Here is a 21,837-nt window from a genome sequence, read left to right as displayed (position 1 = left end):
AAGAAAGGATTAATGTAGTGTGTTAAACATAAGTTACGTCCCGTAGTGTAGCTCTAGTGAGACAGTTGTTTCCAGCGGGGGATGCTGGAATTTTGGGTCCCCAGAGCTGAGGTCGCCGTGGACTTTAGAGTTGACCTCTTAGTTTTGGGGAGGGTGACCAGTACTGGCTCTTAGGAACAAAAATATTTAAGAAAAGCAACGTCTACTCTTGCAGAGAGCTAGAGACGCCTTGCACCGGGAGGGTGAGTCCCTGGCCTGGAATCTGAAGGGCAGTCAGCTTGCCCACATCTGGGCTTTTGAAGAAGGAAGAATTGCTTCCCTAAAGGGGGGTTTCAGTAGGAGAGTTGAAGCATCCAGCTCCCACGAGGGGTTATGCAGTATTGAAAACTGCACATCTGGGCTTAGTGATGGCGGAATGACCAAATCCTGCGAAGTGAACTGTGGACCGTTTTGGTGGCCGTCCCTGGACCCTGGTCTCCCCTCCGCGGGGCTGGGGTATTGAGAAGGTGAGTCCGGGGACTGTGGGTTCCCTTCCCTTCATCGCCACGTCCCCCCAGGAGACACAGCCTGTGGGTTCCGTCTCTGAAACACTGCAGGGGTTGATCCACTTTTTATCCTCAGGGTGTCTCCGTAATCCCACCCAGATCGGCTGCCTGTCCAACTCTGATGCAGCCCTCATCCTGCATTTCAGATAATCTTTTAAAAATATGATCCCGATCTCACCTCTTAGTCACTCGGCTGATTGCCCTCAGAAGAGAGCGGTGGCTTACGCAGCGTGGATTACACGCTCGCGTCTGGACCGTCCTGGCCTCCCCGGGAGCTCCCCGACCGACCGCTTGCTCCAGCCGGGCTGGGATTGGTTCAGTTCCTGGAACGTGACTGGGTCCGTCCTGGCCTCCAAGCGCGCTGTTCTCTCTGGGGCTCTCTTCACCTGGCTTGTGGCCCCCGTTCAGCTCGCGGTCTCTTCCTGCTGGGACTGGGTTTGGATCCCTCGTGTCCCTCCTGCATCGCAGTGCGCCTGTCCTTTAATAGCACACATCACACTGGGAACTGTCGTGTCAGGAGGAGCTTTCCTAAAGAAAGCCCTCCTACGTTGCTGGTGGGAGTGTAAATCGGTGCAGCTACTGTGGAGAACGGTATGGAGGTGCCTTTAAAACTAAAAACAGAGTTGCTGTTATGACCCAGCAATCCCACTACTGGGCATCTATCTGGAGAAAACCATAAATCAAAAAGACACACGCACCCCAGTGTTTGCAGCAGCACTATTTACGGTAACCGGGTCATGGAAGCAACCTAATTATCCATCGACAGAGGAATGGATAAAGAAGATGTGGTACGAATATGTAATGGGATATCACTCAGCCATAAAAAAGAACGGAATGATGCCATTTGCAGCAACGTGGATGGACCTAGAGATTATCACACTGAGTGAAGTAAGTCAGACAGACAAAGACAGATGCCACGTGGTATTGCTAATATGTGGGATCGAAAACACGGTACAAATGAACTTATTTACAAAGCAGATACAGACTCCCAGACATAGAGAACAGACTTGGGTTACCAAAGGAGAAAAGCGGTGGGGGAGGGATAACTTAGGAGTTACAAAAAAAAAAAAAGAAATAGTTTTTCTACTGGATTGTAAGCTCCACGTGGCTGTGACGTCTTTTGTGTGTGGCTCTGCCCTTGCGTCTGGAAGAAGGTCCCACACAGTTAGGCCATCCATAAACGCTTGTTGAACAGAATGAAAGTGAACAGGTGGAGGAATGAAGTAATGAAGCAGGAAGCAATCCAGTGCATCAAAGAAGCCACGGGAGTGGAGGTTATGAAAAGCAAAATGCCAGTGGCAGGGGGAGTCAGGTGTGTGCAGAACTTTTAAGTTTCAGGAGCGCACGGTTGAATTTAGCAAACGGAGGTCTGGGTGACACGGTAGAAGCAAAGCCAGGGCCTCGTAGGCACAGGAATAAATCTCATCTGAGGGGGTGAGCGCAGCCCAGGGGCCGTGACCAGAAGGGGAAGCAGAGGGGACTGGGGAGCTGGGAGTGGGGCCTTCGCTGGCCCTCCCTCTGCCCAGCACTGCACAGACTTGGAAGTTCTCACCAGCTTTTCTACTACTTTGTCCTGTTGTCCTGATCTGTCGCAGGGGAAAGTTCTATAAACATTGCTTACTGCCAGGAGAAAAGAAACACATTTTAAAGGCCTGATATTTGGATTTTTATTTAATAATTTTTCAGCTTTTAAGGAATGAAAACGTTCGATTTTCTGAACATGAAGCTGTCTTCTTGACGTTCATTTATGAAAATGGTTGCTACAGCTTGGGCCGGGGTTGGCACACTTTATCCTTACCGAGGCAGTTTGTTTTGAAGTTCTCTCTTCTTTCAGCTACTCTTCAAAAGCTGGACTTTGGAATTTAATCTTAAAACACTTTCATTTCTTGAATCACAGGTTTCGGCATGGCTGGGCGCTAAGTCTGGCATATGACCTGCTGTTGGAAAACAGGCTTTCTGTGTGATAGAGTATGCATAGGGTGCTTTCTTCAGGTTTTTTTTTACATGTGGAAACAAGGGTTTTGCGCTTCATTCTCTGCTAGAGGTTCATGATGGAGAACCCCATTACCTGCACAGCAAGGCATCCTCATTACTTTTCTAAATTTTTATTGGAGTCTAGCTGCTTTGCCATACGCTGTGTTAGTTTTAGGTGCACAGCACTGTGAATCAGTTATACACACATAGATCCACTCTTTCTGCCTCCCGGTTATTAATTTGAGGCCAGTACGTGGGTCTCTATTCTCACCCTAGTGGAGTTAATCACTTACCAGTAAAGTGAGAGAGCAGTCAATGGACTTGGAGGCCGTTTAATCATCAACCCTGGGGATGGCAAATACCTCTCCGAGTTTCTGAGAATCTCTCTCCCACTGCTTGCCAAGACCTTGTCACCAAATTTATCGCTTTGATTCACTTGTTTTTTTCCTTCCCCTGTCACTACCATCTCTACACCCAGCTCTGTACTGGATTCAGGAACTGACCCAACCGTTTCTGAAGTTGCTGCTGATGTTGCACGTCAAAATCATCGTTCGTTGTGTTGAGAACGTAGGCTGTCTTCCTGGCAAACGCAAGGCAGACACGGGTTTCCGAGGTATCAGCACTGGATGCATCTGTTCATAGTGTAATCCTATCAGCTGAGCAGACGAAGGATGCTAATTCGTTCCTTGATACATATGTGATTTAATGAGACTGAACACTTAAGTGATCTTGAAGTATGCACAACTTGTTTCCTAATAAAAAACAAGTTTTTAGTTTAATAAAAAAAAACCATGTTAGGCACATTGGCTGGAAATTAGAGCATTGCGCCATCTCGGAGAAGAAGGAATTTCCAGGAACGTTGACTGGTCAGTTGTATCCTGCTCTAGTGAGATTGAAGAGAAGATGAGGGTAAAATATTGGGTTTGGGGACAGGAGTTGAAACCCAATTTAAATGAGAGGATTAAGCATAATGGAAGAATTTTCATAAACTACATTATGGCAAACTCCTAGGTCCAATACTAAAATTCTAATAGGTACCAGGATAACTTGTTTGAGGAAGAAATTCCAGACGTGCATTGGCTCCAACATATAATCCTGTATTTTTTGTGGCCTTTTTTTTATGAGTGCCCTCTTCTCTAGTTATTGTACTGTATGTCTACATAACTGAAACCATGGCATTCAATTAATACGGTTCTTCGTCCTAAAAATTCATATGAAATAATGGTATTATAATTTTTGTGAATGAATATTTACTTAATGGTATCTACTATACTCTCCTTTATTATCTTCAAGTTGTACAGAACTGGATCCACAGAGGTTCTCTATTTTAGGGGTGGGATGGGGAGAAGAGGTGAGGAAGTAACTCTGACCCTATACTCAAAATTATATTTGGATTAAAATGCTTCAGTTAATTTGCTCAGCTTTTTGCAAACAGCAGTCAGCACACTATGGCCTGTGGGCCCAGTGCAGCCTGTTTTGATGGGAACACATCCATGCCCGGCCCTCTGTGTATCTGCTGTGGCTGCTTTCCTGCCAGCCACTGACTGCAAAGCTGAAGTGACCTATGGCCCTTTACAGGAGGGTTTGACCCTGATCTACAGTGTGTGTGAGGACAAGAATTAGTAAACAGTAACAGTTATGTTGAGATACATTAAAGACTGAGAAGCAGACACTTGTAGAATTGAATCTTAAACGAAGACCGGTTGAGAGCCCTAGATCTGTAGGTTTTTCAGAGTCCAAGTAACCGTTCCTGCATCACCAGATTACCTTTGGGCCACTCAGCAGCCCGCTGACGGAGACAGTGCCCTCTTCTCTGCCCGCAGAATAAGAATGACGTGTGATCGGGCTTCCCTGGTGGCGCAGTGGTTGAGAGTCCGCCTGCCGATGCAGGGGACACGGGTTCGTGCCCCGGTCTGGGAAGATCCCACATGCCGCGGAGCGGCTGGGCCCGTGAGCCATGGCCGCTGAGCCTGCACGTCCGGAGGAGCCTGTGCTCCACAACGGGAGGGGCCGCAACAGTGAGAGGCCCACGTACCGCAAAAAAACAAAAACAAAAACAGACAAAACAAAACAAAAAAAAAATGACGTGTGATCACAGATTTGGGGTTTGACTTTAAGAAACAGAGGGTCACTTATATGTGGAATCTTAAAAAAATGATACAAATGAACTTATTTACAAAACAGAAACAGACTCACAGACATAGAAAACAATCTTATGGTTACCAAAGGGGACAGGCAGGGGACAGGGATAAGTTAGGAGTTAGGGATTAGCATACACACGCTACTATATAGATAACCAACAAGGATCTACTGTAGAGCACAGAGAACTCTACTCAATATTTTGTAACAACCTATAAGGGGAAATAATCTGAAAAAATAGGTATATATGTGTATAACTGAGTCACTTTGCTGAAACTAACACAACATTGTAAATCAACTGTAGTCCAATGTAACATAAAAATTTTAAAAAAGAAAAAGAAACAGAGAGTCCTGGCAGCTTCTTCTGGCCAGTCAGCATCCATCATCTTCCTCAAACCCGATAACCCAGCAACACCCCAGGGGCTGTCAGATGTGAACTTAGCTTCCTTATTTGTCCCAGTTTAGGAAGTGAATTGTCCGTTGTTATAAGCTTGTTAGTAACTTACCTGTGACAAGTTACAAGCTGACGCTTATACATACTAGGAACATATTGAGAGCACGGAGGGGCATAGAAAAGACGAAAAAATAATCGAACTCCAGTTCCAAAGACCGAAACATAAGATTTTTTTTTAACATCTTTGTTGGCGTATGATAGCTTCACAATGGTGCGCTAGTTTCTGCTCTACACAAGGTGAAGCAGCTCTACATACCCATGACATAAGATTTCATCCTGGATGATTCAGGTACCACGAGCCAGTGAGCAGGAGAATATGCCCTTGTTTGCTTTCTAATGTAAACCTAAGAACCGTATCTTTAAGATAAGCTAATCCTACTGTATAAACTAAGCCTGATTATTTAGAAGCCAGTCTCACTTGGTAAAGTATGAGTTTGGGTCCATCGAAAGGCACTGGCTGTGGAGTCAGGTGGACCTACATTTGAACCCTAGTTCTGGCACTTTCTAGCATCTCAAATGGAATGACCTAAACTTTGAGCCTCTGGCCCATTGGAGATAATAATACCTATTCCCGATGGTTGCTGTGTGGCTTAAATGTAAATAGAGTCCCCAGCCCCGTACCAGGCACTTAGTGGGGTTAAGTAACCATGGGTTCTTTTTCACTTTTTTTGTGCTTTTTGATTTTCCAAGTATGGAAATAGTTGGTGGACCCAAGCTAATCAAGATCATTGTATTGTTTTGTCGTTTTGTTTTGTTTTTGTGGTACGTGGGCCTCTCACTGCTGTGGCCTCTCCCGTTGCAGAGCACAGACTCCGGACACGCAGGCTCAGCGGCCATGGCTCACGGGCCCAGCCGCTCCACGGCATGTGGGATCTTCCCGGACCGGGGCACGAACCCGTGTCCCCTGCAGCGGTAGGAGGACTCTCAACCACTGCACCACCAGGGAAGCCCTGTTTTTGTTTTTAATAAATTTATTTTCTTTATTTTTATTTTTAGCTGCATTGGGTCTTCGTTGCTGCTCACGGGCTTTCTCTAGTTGCGGCGAGTGGGGGCTGCTCTTCATTGTGGTGCATGGGCTTCTCATTGCGGTGGCTTCTCTTGTTGCAGAGCACGGGCTCTAGGCGTGCGGGCTCAGTAGTTGTGGCATGCGAGCTCATTAGTTGAGGCTCGTGGGCTCAGTAGCTGTGGCTCGCGGGCTGTAGAGTGCAGGCTCAGTAGTTGTGGCGCACGGGCTTAGTTGCTCCACGGCATGTGGGATCTTCCTGGACCAGGGCTTGAACCCGTGTCCCCTGCATCGGCAGGCGGATTCTTAACCACTGCGCCACCAGGGAAGCCCAAGATCATTGTACTGTCGATAAGCTGAATTTACAACCACACGGTTCCACTGAAAAGTAACTAATGAGACGTGGGTTGTGAATTGTGTGGAGACTCAGTCAGAACATCAACAAAAACAAAAGTAAGAGGGAAAGTCAGCCAGAAGGGCCGTGCGGGTGACCTCAGGGACCCCTTGGAAGAGAGGCTTTCTTGGTTTACCCTGGTGTTGTCTGGGTTCGGATCCAGAGACCCTGGCAAATCCAATGGCATGGTCTTAGGAATCAGAAGTTCTTTGAAAAACTATTACGTGTTTTTCATTTTGGTGATATTTTTAAGTTATTTTACTATTTATAGAGACAAGTATCTTCTTTGCCAGTAATCATTTCAATTAATTTTTTTCATGTAATTCTTTTCATGTAAAAGTCAGTGTTTCAGATCTAATCACATATACTTGGGCCTCATTATATACATTTTTTTCTTTAGGTATGTTTAGGAGACATTAGACATGCGATTCTGATTTTTCAGAAGAGACAGCACAATGAGAACGTGGCAGTACCAGCAGTGACATGACATAGATGGAGACTCAGCATCTGCCATAAAACCCTAGTGTTTCACTCTTGTGGAATCACACAGGACCAAATGGGCTATACAAATGAGAATCAGTAGTTTGTGCTAAAGACATTTTGGAGAAAATTGCATTCCGTTTGAACAATATTAAAATACTAAAAGGAAGTACTAGTATACTAGGATGCATCTGTATTAAATCAAGATCTTTACCAGATGTTCCGTCCATTCATTGACATTTGCACCAGAATTTTTCTTACTTGAAAGTGACATAGCACTGGATGGTCTTTGCTTTCTCACACCTGCCTTTCTCTGTTTCCGTAGGAATCCAGAGTCGCCCCTCTTTCTGTTCTGACCTTCTGCTGCCCCTGGACGCTCCCGTCACCAGTGTCCCTGGCCCCGTAGTGGCTTCTGTGGGTCGGTCCCCGTAAGAACAGCCGCCAGGAGGTGATCGCCATGTTTTGCGCGAAGCTGAAAGACCTGCAGATCACGGGGGACTGCCCCTTCTCGCTGCTGGGCCCGGGCCCTGTCCCCAAAGAGCCCGCGGGCGAGGCGGCAGGGGGCGGGCCCGCAGCTCCGGCCGGAGGGCAGGGCCTCTGTCCCAGCGACCCCGCGAGGAAGCCGCCCAGAGGGCTTCCTCAGAGGAAGAGTAGCCGCAGCCGCGTCTACCTGCACACTCTGGCCGAGAGTATCTGCAAACTGATTTTCCCGGAGGTGAGTCCCTGGCCTTTCGAGATTTTACTGATATTTTGAAAATGGCAAAAGGACGTTTTCCTAAGGAAAATGTGAACGCTTGCTTTCTCACTTTCAAGGCTACAGTCGATGTAGACTGTTTTCTGGAAACATTTAAAAACATTTTTTTAAGGCAGTCATTTTCTTAAATTGTGTTTAATCTGAAAATGTTTAAAATCTGGCGTGCTTTTCCAAAGCATCCTGCACTCTGACAGGCTTTATGGCTTTGAGCCGCTGCTTCACCCTTTGGCCTCAGCATCCGTACCTGAACATGGAAATGCTCACACCTAGAGTCTGCACGGGCATTCGGTGAGATGATCCACAGCTCTTGCCACCCACAAGGACCCATTTTCTACTCATGGATGCCAAGCTAGTTTTTATGGATCCGTTAGCTATATTTTTAGAACTGAATTCCTTGAAGAATAACTTATTCCCTGCTGGGTTTTCCTAAGAGCATCACCTGTTCCCTGGCAACTTGCTGAGCTGGGAAGACCGCCACGTCCTGCTGGTTCAGAGTCTGAAGTCTCCACTCACGCCAGGCCTGGCCTGCTTCCTTGAGTCAGGGTCACGGGCCTGCCCGTGACACCCACCTGCCCTCAGCTCAGACACATCTTTTTTTGTTGTTGTTGTTTTTGCGGTACGCGGGCCTCTCACTGTTGCGGCCTCTCCCGTTGCGGAGCACAGGCTCCGGACGCGCAGGCTCAGCGGCCATGGCTCACGGGCCCAGCCGCTCCGCAGCATGTGGGATCCTCCCGGACTGGGGCACGAACCCGCGTCCCCTGCACCGGCAGGCGGACTCCCAACCACTGCGCCACCAGGGAAGCCCTCAGACACATCTTGATGTAGCTCTGTGGGCTGGGCTGCACGGCCTGATGCCGTTTTGAGATGTGGAGCGCAGCCCTTAAGGGAATTCTGGAAAGGCCGATGCTGTAAGGTCTCCCTTGTATGTGGAATCTTAAGAACAGCAACAACTCATAGAAAGTACAGGCTGGAAGTTATAAGATAAGTGACCTCCTGGCCCTGCTGTGTGATGTGTAGGAAAGTCATTAGGGGAATCCTGTGAGTTCTCATCACAAGGAGACTTTGTTTTTCTTTCTGTTCTTTTTACTGTATCTATAGGAGAAGGCGGGTGTTAGCTGAGCCTATTGTGGTAATTATTCATACTCTATGTAAATCAAGCCGTCGTGCTGTGCCCTGTAAGCTCAGACAGTGATGTATGTCAGTTAGTTCCCAATAAAACGGGGGAAAAAGAACCTGGGGACAGAGCATAGACCAGGTAAGATATCTTTGCAATGGATGGGGCATGTGGAGGGTTCATTGCCCCTTGGGGTCAAAGGGAAGAGCTACTGAAAGGCTTCATGGTGCGTCTTCCTCCCTCTGTGAGTGTTCGCGGTTTATATAAATTCGCATCAACTGGGAGGCTGGGGACTGATGTGAACAGGCTCCAGCTCTCATCATCCATGGATGAGTTTCATTTGACTCCACACCACCCCTGTGCCTGTGTGGAGCACTGAAGAACCACAGACTGGTGACTTTTAGGAGTGGAAGGGACGTCAGAGAGAAACTTGTTTCACTCCCAAGAAGGACTTTACTTCTTGGGAAGTAAGTGGGCTAAGTGACTTGCTAAGTGAGAGGCTAAGTGACTTGACCAAAGTCACACAGCTTTGGAAGGATAGAGCAATTACTGCTGTCAACAATATGGACTCGAGTGACAAAGAAGAGACTTGAATGGAAGTCTTGAAGGATGGATAAATTAGAATTAGCAGGACATTGAGGGAACTTATGTCAAATATAAAAAAACACAGTAGTACTTTGGTTCGTGGCCTTTGAGATGGAAATATTTAATTATTCTCTCCCTGCTCCAGTCACCAGCCAGCCAGCTTTGGCTGGGGTGAGGGATGTTGCCCTTCTCAGGCAGGTGGCTGGTATCACAGTCTGGGAAGCGGCTGGTACTCTCATTTCCAACGACAGAGCGTGATGCACAGGGATGAACAGATGGTGAGGATGGACAGCTGGAGACCTTCCATGCTTTCCCTGGGTCTTGTCATTACCATGTTGGCGTCATTATTCTGTTTGATAAGTTTTGAGTTCCTACAATAGAAGTCATACACATGTTGGAACCTCTTTTCAAAACATTCTGAACACCAAACATATATGTTCCTGTTTTCCTTTTCTTTACTTAGAAGGATCTGTGTTGTTTGTTCGTGAGCTCACAGGAATAATCATCAAGGTTTGACTGCGCTGTCATGTAGCAGGGAAGGCGAGGACGTAGGCCTTCCAAGAGGCAGGAGGTTGACCCTTGGCATCAAGGACCAGGACTCTTTTCCCACAACTGAGGCCATTTTCATTAAAACGGGGAACATCCCAGGGCCGTGTAGATTACTTCATCCCCTGTCCGAACATCTACGTGTCTTTGATTAAGTAGGACTTTTTTTTTTAGCCGATTCTTTTTAAGGGGACAGATTTAATGCTTAGCCTACTGTTCAGTTTCAGTTCTATCAGTAACCCAAAGGAAGAGATTTGTAGATTACTTCATCCCCTGTCCGAACATCTACGTGTCTTTGATTAAGTAGGACTTTTTTTTTTAGCCGATTCTTTTTAAGGGGACAGATTTAATGCTTAGCCTACTGTTTCAGTTCTATCAGTAACCCAAAGGAAGAGACTCCAAATAGTATTTGCTGGCACCCTAGTTCTTGCTTTCGAGAATCAGATTTAACTCCCCAATTACGTTTTATGGGGGGACAAGTATATCCTTAGCAGATTTAGCGTGGGAGATGGCTTTCCAGAGTCGTGGAATCGTAGGTTACAGAAGTCCTTTTGCTCATCTAATGCAAACTTTTCATTAGTTTGAATCAATTGAGTCAGATATGCTTATATAAAGGATATCATCCCGAATCCAAGACCTTGTGAGATTAAGAGGGTCTGAGGGCACTCCTGAAGTCTCTAAATGTGCTGCAAAATATTGGGTTGCAAGAAGAAAAAAAGAGAAGCAGTTTTACAACATCCTTATGAGGGAAGTATCCTTGGTCTAGAAAATCATTAAAAACTGTAGAAAACACCCCATCCCAGCTCCTGCCATACTTAAAATCTTTCAATGACTTTTCATTGCTCTAACATAAAAATAAACTTTCTTAATATAGCCTCCAGGCCAAAAAAAAAAACTGTAGAAAAGTTAAAAATCAACTGAAATAGCAACATATCCATAAACCAGACCAATGAAGTTCCATTCAGAGTGTTACCAACAATGTTGCATCAAACAGCAGGTGTACCTGAGGTATTAATACATGAGTATCCTCGAGGGCTGTCCTGCAGTGATTGATTCTGTGTCACGAGGCCTGAGGTCTCAGGAACGTTGAGTCCTGTTCGTGGATTTCTTGTGAACTGCGTCATCTCAGGGTCTAGGCTCAGGCTGTATTGTAGAAGCCCTAGCACCAAGGTAGGAAACTATGCACCAGCAGCCTTTACCAATGCATGTTTTGTCTGAAAAGCTTGTTGCTTTTGTTTTGTCTTGTTTTGAACTTATAACAATTTTCCAGAGGTGCAGTGGTGGGTGATGAAAGTAGACAGGAGAGCCTGGTAAGCCACAGTATCACCAACTTATGCTGCTGTAGCTTGGCTAGGACTTTGGGACTTTCTTCTTTAGAAAAACAAATTCTTTTTTTTTTTTTTTAATATTGGAGTAGAGTTGATTTACAATGTTGTGTTAGTTTCAGGTGTACAGCACAGTGATTCAGTCATCCATATGCATATATCCATTCTTTTTCAGATTCTTTTCCCGTATAGGTCATTACAGAGTATTGAGTAGAATTCCCTGTGCTGTACAGCAGGGCCTAAGTTCTGATTCAACATGGAAAGTCAGGAAGACACCTGCTCCACCAATCCCAGCAATGAGAGAGGGACCATTTCTCCTTTCTTACAATGGCAGCATATATGCTAGGAGGAAAGGACTAGAAAAAGAAGTTCCTGGTGGCAGTGGGAAGGAAATGAAAAACCAGGAAGAATACAGACTGGCAAGGATAAAACCATGTACCTGGTGTTTTAACCGAAAGGTCAAGAGGAGGAGAGAGAAGGGTGGTGTCTCAACTAGCGCTCAGGGCGAGGAAGGAAAAAGTCTTTGGTGCCAGAATTGGATGGATTCTCTTTTCTCATTGCTCATGCGAAGTTCCTGGTCAGAGCAGCAATTCATATATAAACAAATGTAATCAAACTATTTTAAATTGGAAACAATCTAAATCCATTTTTGAACAAGCTGAAAGAGCAACGCCTCTGTACTGGCTTATATCTCCTCACTGACGGAAATGCTATAGACCAAGCCTTCAAGACTGGATAGCTGATGGGGGCACGGGGGTGACGGTCATTCATTCATTCATTCATTCATCCCGTCACCGTAGTGAGCGTCTCCCATGGTCAGGTACTACCTAGGTGCTGGGCATTCAGTAGTGAGCAAAACAGGTATTCCCTGCCATTTTGGAGTCTCTATTCTAGTGGAGAAGACAGAAAATGAGAAACAAATGTCAGGTAGCAAATGCCTGAAAGACAGGCTCGTGCAGAGGCAGTGACCCTCATTACGCGGCTGACCCCTCTTCCCGTATGAATAGGTTTTAGGGAAAGATGGATGGGGCGGAGCTGAAACTGGCAGTCACATATATAACTGATAAGAGTGCCAGTTGCTACAAACTTCTATGAAATTAATTTGGAAAGAGCTACTGAAAATGAAAAATCCACGGACTTTAAGGGTTTCACTGAAAAAAATATAGCTTATGGACGTAAAAAGCAATATATGAGAGAAGAAAAAAAGGCCCTTGAGAAACTGAAGATTCTTGAGCACCCCCGGCTGATCTGCCTTGTTTACGGTCTCGGGTTTAATGTTCCCTTCCTCCTTCCCCGATTCAAGGGCTCTGAGGAACAGGCCCCCATTTCTCTTCCCAAAGCCGTTCCCCACCTGCCAGGCATCCGGCCCTTGGTCGGAATCTGCCCACTGTTCCAGCCCTTCTTTCCTCCTGAGGCAGATGTGTCCTCTCTCTCCTTACCGGAACCGTCAGAAAAATGGTTCTACGTGGTAAATCTAAGTTCTCCTTTCTTTTCAGCCCTTGCATTTTCTTTCAAGAAATTTCACATTTCTTTTCTAAGCTCTATATGCTCTTTAAAAACCAAAAGTTTTGGGGCTTCCCTGGTTGCGCAGTGGTTAAGAATCCATCTGCTAATGCAGGGGACATGGGTTCGAGCCCTGGTCTGGGAAGATCCCACGTGCCGCGGAGCAACTAAGCCCGTGCGCCACAACTACTGAGCCTGCGCTCTAGAGCCCGCAAGCCACAACTACTGAGCCCGCGTGTCACAACTACTGAGCCTGCGTGCCTAGAGCCCGTGCTCTGCAACAAGAGAAGTCACCGCGATGAGAAGCCCGCGCACCGCAACGAAGAGTAGACCCCGCTCGCCGCAACTAGAGAAAGCCGGCGTGCAGCAATGAAGATCCAATGCAGCCAAAAATAAATAAATAAATTTTTAAAAAACACCAAAATTTATTTTCATAACTCATTTTATTAAAACAGAAGCTTGGTCTATTTTGCTTAACTTTACTGTCTCACTTGACCGGTGGAAATTCCAAGAGAAATATAAATAGTTCTCAAGGAAAAAGGAATTTCACAACTTGGGATATAGCCAGAGAATTCTCCACTGTCCTCTGCGTAAACTACACAAAGCACTGGTGGCTATATACACACATAGATACATATGATTTTTTTACGGAATGCAAAGAAATTACCAGTGCTTTACTTCCCACTTATCAACAAGCTGTTAAGAGAGATTAATAGTATTGAAGCCAGTGTTTAAAACTATGCAGGCTTATGTACAACTATTTTGCAATCTAGGAAGATTCATGAGATACTCAGAAATCAATAGAAAAGAAGAACACTACAAGTATTTGGTGAAGATTATTCGTTCAAAGAAAGGAAATGAGTGCAAGTTCGGGGAAATCTGAGATTTGTTTCAATCAGTGATCAACCGACCTTGGTGACAGATTGGATTTAAGGGATAAAAGAAAGGGGAGAGACAAACTCGGGAGTTTTCTAGAGCAGGACACGTAAACCGTACATGAGACAGACATGCGGGTTTGTGGGAAGGGTGGCGGTCACCGGGGTAGCTGGCGTGGGTCTGTGGAAGGAGTGTGAGTCTCTTGGCTTGAGCGCCCCTGAGACTGAAGTCCTGGCCACACACCCAAGGGGTTTCCGGCCCCCGAGGAAGGGGTGCCCGCGATTCCTCCACGAAGGCTTGAATTCACCAAACCAGGTCTCCTGTTTGATTCCAGCTCTGTGGCTGTCAGTGAGCGCCCACCAAGGGCAAAGCCCACATCCAGACTCAAGTGAGTCTGAGAGCTTTGCTTCTGCCCAAGTGTGAAAAGCCCCTAGAAAATCTATCCCCTTTTCCACAGTGTCAATTCACTGCACTTATTAAAGTAACTGTTTCTGCTTCTTCATAAGGAGCTTTCAGCACCAATTTTCTGTAAAGTATGTATCTTCAAGGATATGATTATTTAAGGGAACGTTTAAAACTTTTCCTTTCAATTTTCAGTTTGAGCGGCTGAACCTTGCCCTTCAGAGAACACTGGCAAAACACAAAATAAAGGAAAGCAGGTAAGTTGAATCAGTTTAGTTGCACGAATCTCCGGTTGCAATCGCTGACACAGCTACTAATAACCGGCACTGAGTGATGTGTGCGTGTGTTTTGAATCATTTTGGTGTGCCAGGAACTGGGCTAACACTCGTATGAAAGCAAGTGTATTCATTTTTCACATTTTATATATCACTGAGCTCAGGTTCCTGTAAAATGTCTGGGCTCGTAGAGCTGTTCAGGCAAAGGCAGAACTGAGTTTCAAGCCTGGGTTTTTCAGAGCCCATGATTTTAACCATGTTGCCCTGTGCTGTTGCTTTTAATAAGCTCCCAGAAGGCCTGTTCTTTCCTAGCAAGGGATATTCTGAAATGTTCTACAAAGGTAAGGCGTGGGTCAGAGCAGAGTCCTTGCTTGAAGAACACTGCCGAGAGGCTGGGGCCTGCCTGTCCCTCCCCCATAGCCTCGACCACAGGTTAAACTTTCAGCTCCTGCATCAGGAGGACGGGAAAGGATACAGGGGCAAGAGGAGGACCACTCAGGGCTTTGGGGCAGTACTCAGGGACGTGTTTCAGTATTTTCCTAACTGGTTCGGTTATACTGGTGTGCGAATACCAGTTCCGTTTGTATTTGTTCTTCTACTCTGTCTTTGAAATTTTCTTTAAGAAAGCTTTCTGTAGCCGTTTCATATATAAGGTGATTTTTTATAAAAAAAAAACAACCTGACTTTTAGAGTTCATTTTAAAAATACATCTCGGCTCATTTACTGCCGGTGGACAACTCGATTTGGCCTTGTTTTGGTTTTCCTGAAATCAAAGGATTATTTCATGTGCAAATGATACAATAAACACTTGAGTTCAAATTTTCAGAATTGAACTTGGAAGTTTTGCAAACCGGTATCGCTGTCGGGAATATTTTACAAGTTCATTCATCTGTCTGCTGCTCAGGAGTGGATACTCGGCTCTGCAGGTTATCAGGGCTGAATTTCCCTTGCTGACTAACTGGTCCCACACTGTGGGCAGCAGGCAAAGCCAAGAAGGGGTCAGAGACAGGTCCAAAAAGAGAGGGTGTGAATCTATGTGTCTGACAGAAGCTGTGTTTACAGAGCGATATGGAAAGCATTCCAGAACGCCTCTGACCTTAATTCTCAGTCAGGCTGATAAGATAGCCAACAAGTCCTGTAGCTGTGCTCCTATGTCTGTCTGCCTAGGGCTTTGTCAGACAGTTTACTCAGAGTTTATTCTCAGGGCCTTGTGTCCTGAAATGTGCCTGAGCTAGATGCAGATATTCAGTTAGGATGTGTTCCCAGAGACGTATCTCTTTAAAAAAAAATTCTCAAAACTTACAAAAATTATTTTATTTGGAAATTTTAAAAAATCTATTACCACTGCCCTGACATCTTAGAGTTGCTCACCCTTTTAAATTGTCCTCATCACTATTCCACTGTTGAAATAAGATGAAGGACCTTCTTTCTTATGAGACTGCCTGCTGATATGCTAAATGGCTTCTCTCTGCTGTCTTTCTTTAGTTCTTCGGGACATTGGGCCTTTCTCCCCATCCTTCTGGCAGGTCAGCTGCTGTTTCTACTGCAGTCAGTTTGCTGCCAGCTGAGGGTACCTTAACTGCCCCGTCCGCCACCTCTGTTAACTGAATGAGTTTTAGTACAACCCGTTATGATACCTCTTTAGGTTGGTTGCACAGAGAGCTTTGGGTGTGTTTCTTTTTCTAGGACCTTTTGATCACATCACAGCATCACGTGTGAACTTGTGGCTGGTGTGTGTGTCTCTGTGTACAATATATGATCTTCCCAGACCAGGGCTCGAACCCGTGTCCCCTGCATTGGCAGGCGGATTCTTAACCACTGTGCCACCAGGGAAGTCCCAGGGAGCTTATTTTGAATCGCACTATGTGTTGTTTGGATTAGCTAAGCTTTGCTGGGAGTTAGCAGAGGTTAGCAGAAGAGGTCTCTGAGCAGCTTTGCTCAGCTTTAGAAAAAAACCCAGAAGTTGCTTAAGGGAGAAGAAGTAGCAAATGTAAAGACTGAAAACATAACATAATATATAACAAAGGGTTGGGGGGTCTCTAGATTCAAACTAGATGTAATTCAAACTATTTAGATAAGAACATACAGAAATATATATTTCTAGTAACCTAGTATTTTAAATAATTATAAGCAGTATACCTTTATGCGATCAAGTAGCCAACAGAGCAATTTCCTTCTCAAAAATATTTCCTTTTGAAACTTCTCTACATGTATCAAGCTTTACTGAAATCTTTTTAACATTTTAAATTCATGCCTGTTTCCTCTTGGCTTGTCTAATGGCAAGCTGAACCACAAGTAGAACTTGGGTGTCTTTTAATACACTTCAGTAGTTTGGCAAATTTGGTCATAATCAGTCTTCACTGTCAGAAATCATCAAAAAACGATTAGGCAAACAGGAATCGACAAGTTGTCCAGTTGAAATTAAAAAAACCTTCTATCAGTCAAAATGTATGCTGTTATATTATCAACTTTTGTGCTACATAAAGCAGTGCAGAAATTGAATAAGGAATAGGTTTCTTTAGTTACTAATTTTTATGTAAGATCAAGGATAAAAGTTTAATGTGATGATGTCTGAGAGTTAAATATATAGAACCAAAAACTCAAAAGCAGGATGTACTATGTATTTGCTTTAGAAAATAATTAAGAACTTACTTAAAAATGAAATCCCTCAGTACAGAGATTTTTCTTCTTGGTTGGGTTATCAGAAAACCCCATGCTGACTTATTATCATCTTTTCCTGGCCATTTCATACCACTGGTTTTCTGCCAGTACAGCCTCTATACTATTAGCCAATATGAAGTTAGCTTCAAAGGTAAATAAACTTTATAAGAAATGATGAAACACTCTAAATCAGGTATATTCGGGGTTTTTCCAACATTGTTTTGGGTTTGTACATGTCACTGCTCCTTTCCTGTAAACTTGACAGTCAAGATTTGCCTCAGGAGTGGGTAATAAATTAAAAGGTAATTTAAATTATTTTCTGTCATCATTCCTGTATGTTATGATCTGAAATTTTAGCATTCACATGTCAGTTTATAATTTAAGATATTGAAATAATTTCAGGAAATCTTTGGAAAGAGAAGACTTTGAAAAAATAATGGCAGACCAAGCGATTGCAGCAGGTAATAGAATTAAGTATATGCAATTAGGAAATAATTATGCTTGTAGAACTAATGTTTTACCTGTAAACAAAGATTTTCTATTCCTAGAAAATATTTAGCTGGAGAACAAATATTTTCTTTAAAATATTCATATTTATTTGTTGGTAGCTTCCAGTGTGATATCCGTTAAATATCATGTTTTGTGTTAACACAAAGAATGACTCTTTTTCGTACTATACGTCTTTGTTTGACCTCAAACATTTCCTCTTCTTACAATGTTTATTTGCTGAGAAGTAGATAAAGCTGCGTGGGAGGCTGACTCATAGGCATTCATAGGCTTTGGTCTTGAACTTTAAGTGTTCCTCATTTATGCATGAAAAATTCTACTCAGCAAAGTAAAAGAAGTAATTTTTTTAAAGGTTGGAAGCAATCGTGGGAAGAAAGGTGAGCAGCGCTCTCATATTAATCCTAGTTTGGAGGAAACAAGCAGATGAGTGACTTTGTCATACTGTCCTTTCCAAAGTTTGAGTACATGAACCAACAGGTTAGATGTTTCTCAAAGTACAAGATATGAAGAACTTGATGGTGATGGTGACAGTGGCGATGGCTGACTTGTACTGAGCCCTTCCTCTGGGTCAGGCGCGATCCTAACGTGCCCGCCAGCCCTGCCATGGCGGTGCTGTGGACAGGGCACTCAGGTTTCCCTAAGTCACAGATGAGGAGAATGTGGTACACAGAGTGTAGAGAACAAAGGACACTAGAGGGAGACGCTGTGGAAAGTAGGTAATATATTCCAAACAGCTATTCAGTCAGGTAACAGCAGACAAGAATGCTCTTTTACTCGGAAAAAAATTACTTCATATCATCTCTAGGGAAAAATGACAAAACTGAGTTTCACCACCAGTGATTTAGATTAATTCCTGTATCTGATGCTCACACTCCAAGGGGGCCGGGACCCCTTCAGCAACATGTACCACTGTTTCCGTTGTTAACAAGGTGGGAGAGCTTTTTCTGAAATGGACTTGGTCCTGTGATTCCAGCTGATCTTTTATAGTTAAGCTTCAGGGAGATAAAAAGTCATATATTACACTCAGTTGATCATTTTTTCATAATTAACTGACTTGGGCTTCATATTAGGAGTTATCCAAATTTTAGAAACTAGATAATTTAAACACGGGCAGTTAATTTTGGTTGGAAATCTTATTAGCCGATATAAAGCAAACTAACTCGTCAGATAGAACAATATTAAAACCAGTAACAGCACATCTCTGCTGAGATGGCGCATTTGATACGGCAGAAAATGTATTATATGCTTTCAGGAGTCCCAGTGGAGATCATCAGAGAATCCCTCGGTGAGGAGCTTTTTAAAATATGCTACGAAGAAGATGAATACATCCTAGGTGTGGTCGGAGGAACCCTGAAAGACTTTTTAAATAGCTTCAGCACCCTTCTGAGACAAAGCAGCCACTGCCAGGAAGCAGAGAAGAAGGGCAGGTTTGAGGACGCGTCCATCCTATGCCTGGATAAAGATCCCGATTTCTTAAATGTTTACTATTTCTTTCCCAAGAGGATCACTTCCCTGATTCTCCCCGGCATCGTTAAGGCAGCTGCTCGCATCTTGTATGAGACCGAAGTGGAGGTGTCCTCGACGCCCCCCTGCTTCCACCAGCACTGCAGCGAGTTCATGGACCAGCCCTGCCTGCTCTACTCCGTCCACGTCAAGACCCCCCGGCCGTCCCCACCCCCGGGGAAGCCCCCGTCCTCGCTGGTGATCCCCACCTCGCTCTTCTGCAAGACCTTCCCCTTCCATTTCATGCTGGACAGAGACATGACCATCCTGCAGTTGGGCAACGGCATCAGGAGGCTGATGAGCAGGAGAGACGTGCAAGGGAAGCCTCACTTTGACGAGTACTTCGAGATTCTCACTCCAAAGATCAGCCAGACCTTCAGCGGAATCATGACCATGTTGAACATGCAGTTTGTGGTCCGCGTGAGGAGGTGGGACAACGCCGTGAAGAAATCTTCCAGGGTAAGAAGAACGTTACACTGTTGTGAATGTGGAATCCGTTGTTTCATATTTAAAGACTAGAAATAAAAAAGGTGAAAACATACGCATTACTTGAGATGTTTTAATACAGCATTTCTGTTTAAGACAATTCTAAAACACTTCGAAGGGTGGAATAAATTTAAGACAAGATTCTTTCTGCATTCATTTGCCTTACTTAAGCCATCACTGCACAGATATTTGTTGAATGCAGTCTACCTTTTACAATCTTTATGGAGTATTTTATAACTGAATCAGAAAAATATTGATGTAAAAGTATGGTTTCAGTCATGAAACAGCTGACTTGATTTGGAATGATAAGAGGGATTCTACAACAAAGAAACAACTTGTTTCTTACAGGAGGCAACTAAATGGATTTTTTCAATATTTAATAGACATGGAAAAGATCAATAACTTGTTTGATTAACTGTTAGAGAATGTGGGGGAAAATGTTCTGCTCTCATAATAGAGAACCATGGTAATGATTTAGAAAAATGTTTGGGAAATCACAGCCGATAGTACAAGCGAGCTCAAAGAAAGGCTTATGACGCATCTAACTTCTGGACACGTGTAAACCAGCAGACATGCTGTCTGTCCCCCCCAAATGAAAACAGCTTTATTACTTTTTATCATAAAAGTAGTAAAAGCTAAGTGTTTAAAAACTAGGTAGTACTTAAAGATGTTCATTGCAAACTCAAAAACATTAATGCTACACATTTTTGTTTAAAACAAAATATACCATTTACAATTTTTTTTTTTAATCACTAAACGATACCTGTGGGCCTCCTGCCATGTCATTAGATACCCGTCTGTTCCACGTTTTCAAAGGCCGTGTCGTATCCCATCGTGTGGTTTTCCGTTTAACCGTTCACTATTGAAGGACACCTGGGCTGCCTTCCACTTTACTGCCGTGAACACACATGTACACGTTTGTCTCATTCACACCAGTAACCCTGTCATCCAGGACAAACACACGAAGCCCCCCTCGCTCAGGGCTCCTCGTGCCATCCTTTCTGCTGCTGTCCACAGAATGCAATAGCAGAAGCATCAGCGTGCCACAGAGTGAGAAAGCCCTGAAGCAAGAATTTGGGGCTCTGTTGATTGAAAATCATGATTTCTGTGTAGCCTGTACTGCAGTGTATTCTCCAAATGTCTGCATGCATTTTAGATTTCATAGTAAATTGCAACGATAAGAAAGCATATTGTTTTTGTTGACCAGTAGAAATAAACCAAGTCTAAAAATAAAAGGAGGGACCTCCCTGGCGGTCCAGGGGTTAAGACTCCACGCTTCCACCTCAGGGGGCACAGGTTCGATCCCTGGTCAGGGCACTGAGGTCCGCAAGCCTCACGGTACAGCCACAAAAACCACGGGGATTATCCCTGTACCCGCCTCACCTTTTGTCTCAAAAAGGTGTTGGGAACTTGAATAAGCCACAACGGTTGGTGCTTCTTCCTACGCAGGTGATGGACCTCAAAGGCCAGATGATCTACATGGTGGAGTCCAGCGCCATCCTGTTCCTGGGCTCGCCCTGCGTGGACAGACTGGAGGACTTCACGGGCCGGGGGCTCTACCTCTCGGACATCCCCATCCACAACGCACTGCGGGACGTGGTCCTGATCGGAGAGCAGGCCAGGGCGCAGGACGGCCTGAAGAAGAGGCTGGGCAAGCTCAAGGCCACGCTGGAGCAGGCCCACCAGGCCCTGGAGGAGGAGAAGCGGAAGACGGTGGACCTCCTGTGCTCCATCTTCCCCTGCGAGGTGGCGCAGCAGCTGTGGCAGGGCCGAGCCGTGCAGGCCAAGCGGTTCGGCGACGTCACCATGCTCTTCTCGGACATCGTGGGCTTCACGGCCATCTGCTCTCAGTGCTCCCCGCTGCAGGTCATCACCATGCTCAACGCACTCTACACCCGCTTCGACCGGCAGTGCGGGGAGCTGGACGTCTACAAGGTAGGGGCCTGCGGGGGGCAGGGCGAGGCCAGGGGCCCCAGCCCGGGAGCAGGCGGCGTGCCTCGGCCGTGCGCGTGGCCTCGGCCCGAAAGGGCTCCGAAGCCGCGCATTCCAGAAAGGACGAGCTTGTGCCAAAGAACAAGCACAGAGTGCAAGGGTGACAGAGCGAGGGGGCGGGCCTCGGACCCTCAGAGAGGGGAAGTTTAAAGGACAGTGAGCCTGGGCTTCCCTGGTGGTGCAGTGGTTGGGAGTCCGCCTGCCGATGCAGGGGACGCCGGTTCGTGCCCCGGTCCGGGAAGATCCCACATGCCGCGGAGCGGCTGGGCCCGTGAGCCATGGCCGCTGAGCCTGCGCGTCCGGAGCCTGTGCTCCGCAA

General features: G+C 45.3%; 1 protein-coding gene across 1 annotated transcript in view; it reads left to right on the top strand.

The window, feature by feature from the left end:
- Positions 1 to 21,837, top strand: part of GUCY1A1 (guanylate cyclase 1 soluble subunit alpha 1) — a 58,915-nt gene that overhangs the window by 23,073 nt on the left and 14,005 nt on the right. The window contains exons 2-6 of the mRNA XM_024746172.1: positions 7,315 to 7,704; positions 14,290 to 14,351; positions 17,433 to 17,491; positions 18,790 to 19,499; positions 20,976 to 21,461. Of these exons, the coding sequence (XP_024601940.1) occupies positions 7,447 to 7,704; positions 14,290 to 14,351; positions 17,433 to 17,491; positions 18,790 to 19,499; positions 20,976 to 21,461 (1,575 nt within the window). The 5' untranslated portion in view covers positions 7,315 to 7,446. The remainder of the gene's footprint in view (positions 1 to 7,314; positions 7,705 to 14,289; positions 14,352 to 17,432; positions 17,492 to 18,789; positions 19,500 to 20,975; positions 21,462 to 21,837) is intronic.

The sequence above is a fragment of the Neophocaena asiaeorientalis genome, unplaced genomic scaffold (assembly GCF_003031525.2).
Source record: "Neophocaena asiaeorientalis asiaeorientalis breed wild unplaced genomic scaffold, Neophocaena_asiaeorientalis_V1.1 scaffold51, whole genome shotgun sequence".
NCBI classification, from domain to species: Eukaryota; Metazoa; Chordata; class Mammalia; order Artiodactyla; family Phocoenidae; genus Neophocaena; species Neophocaena asiaeorientalis.
Note: the sequence above shows the minus strand (reverse complement) of the source record. Positions and strands in the feature narration are given on the sequence as shown.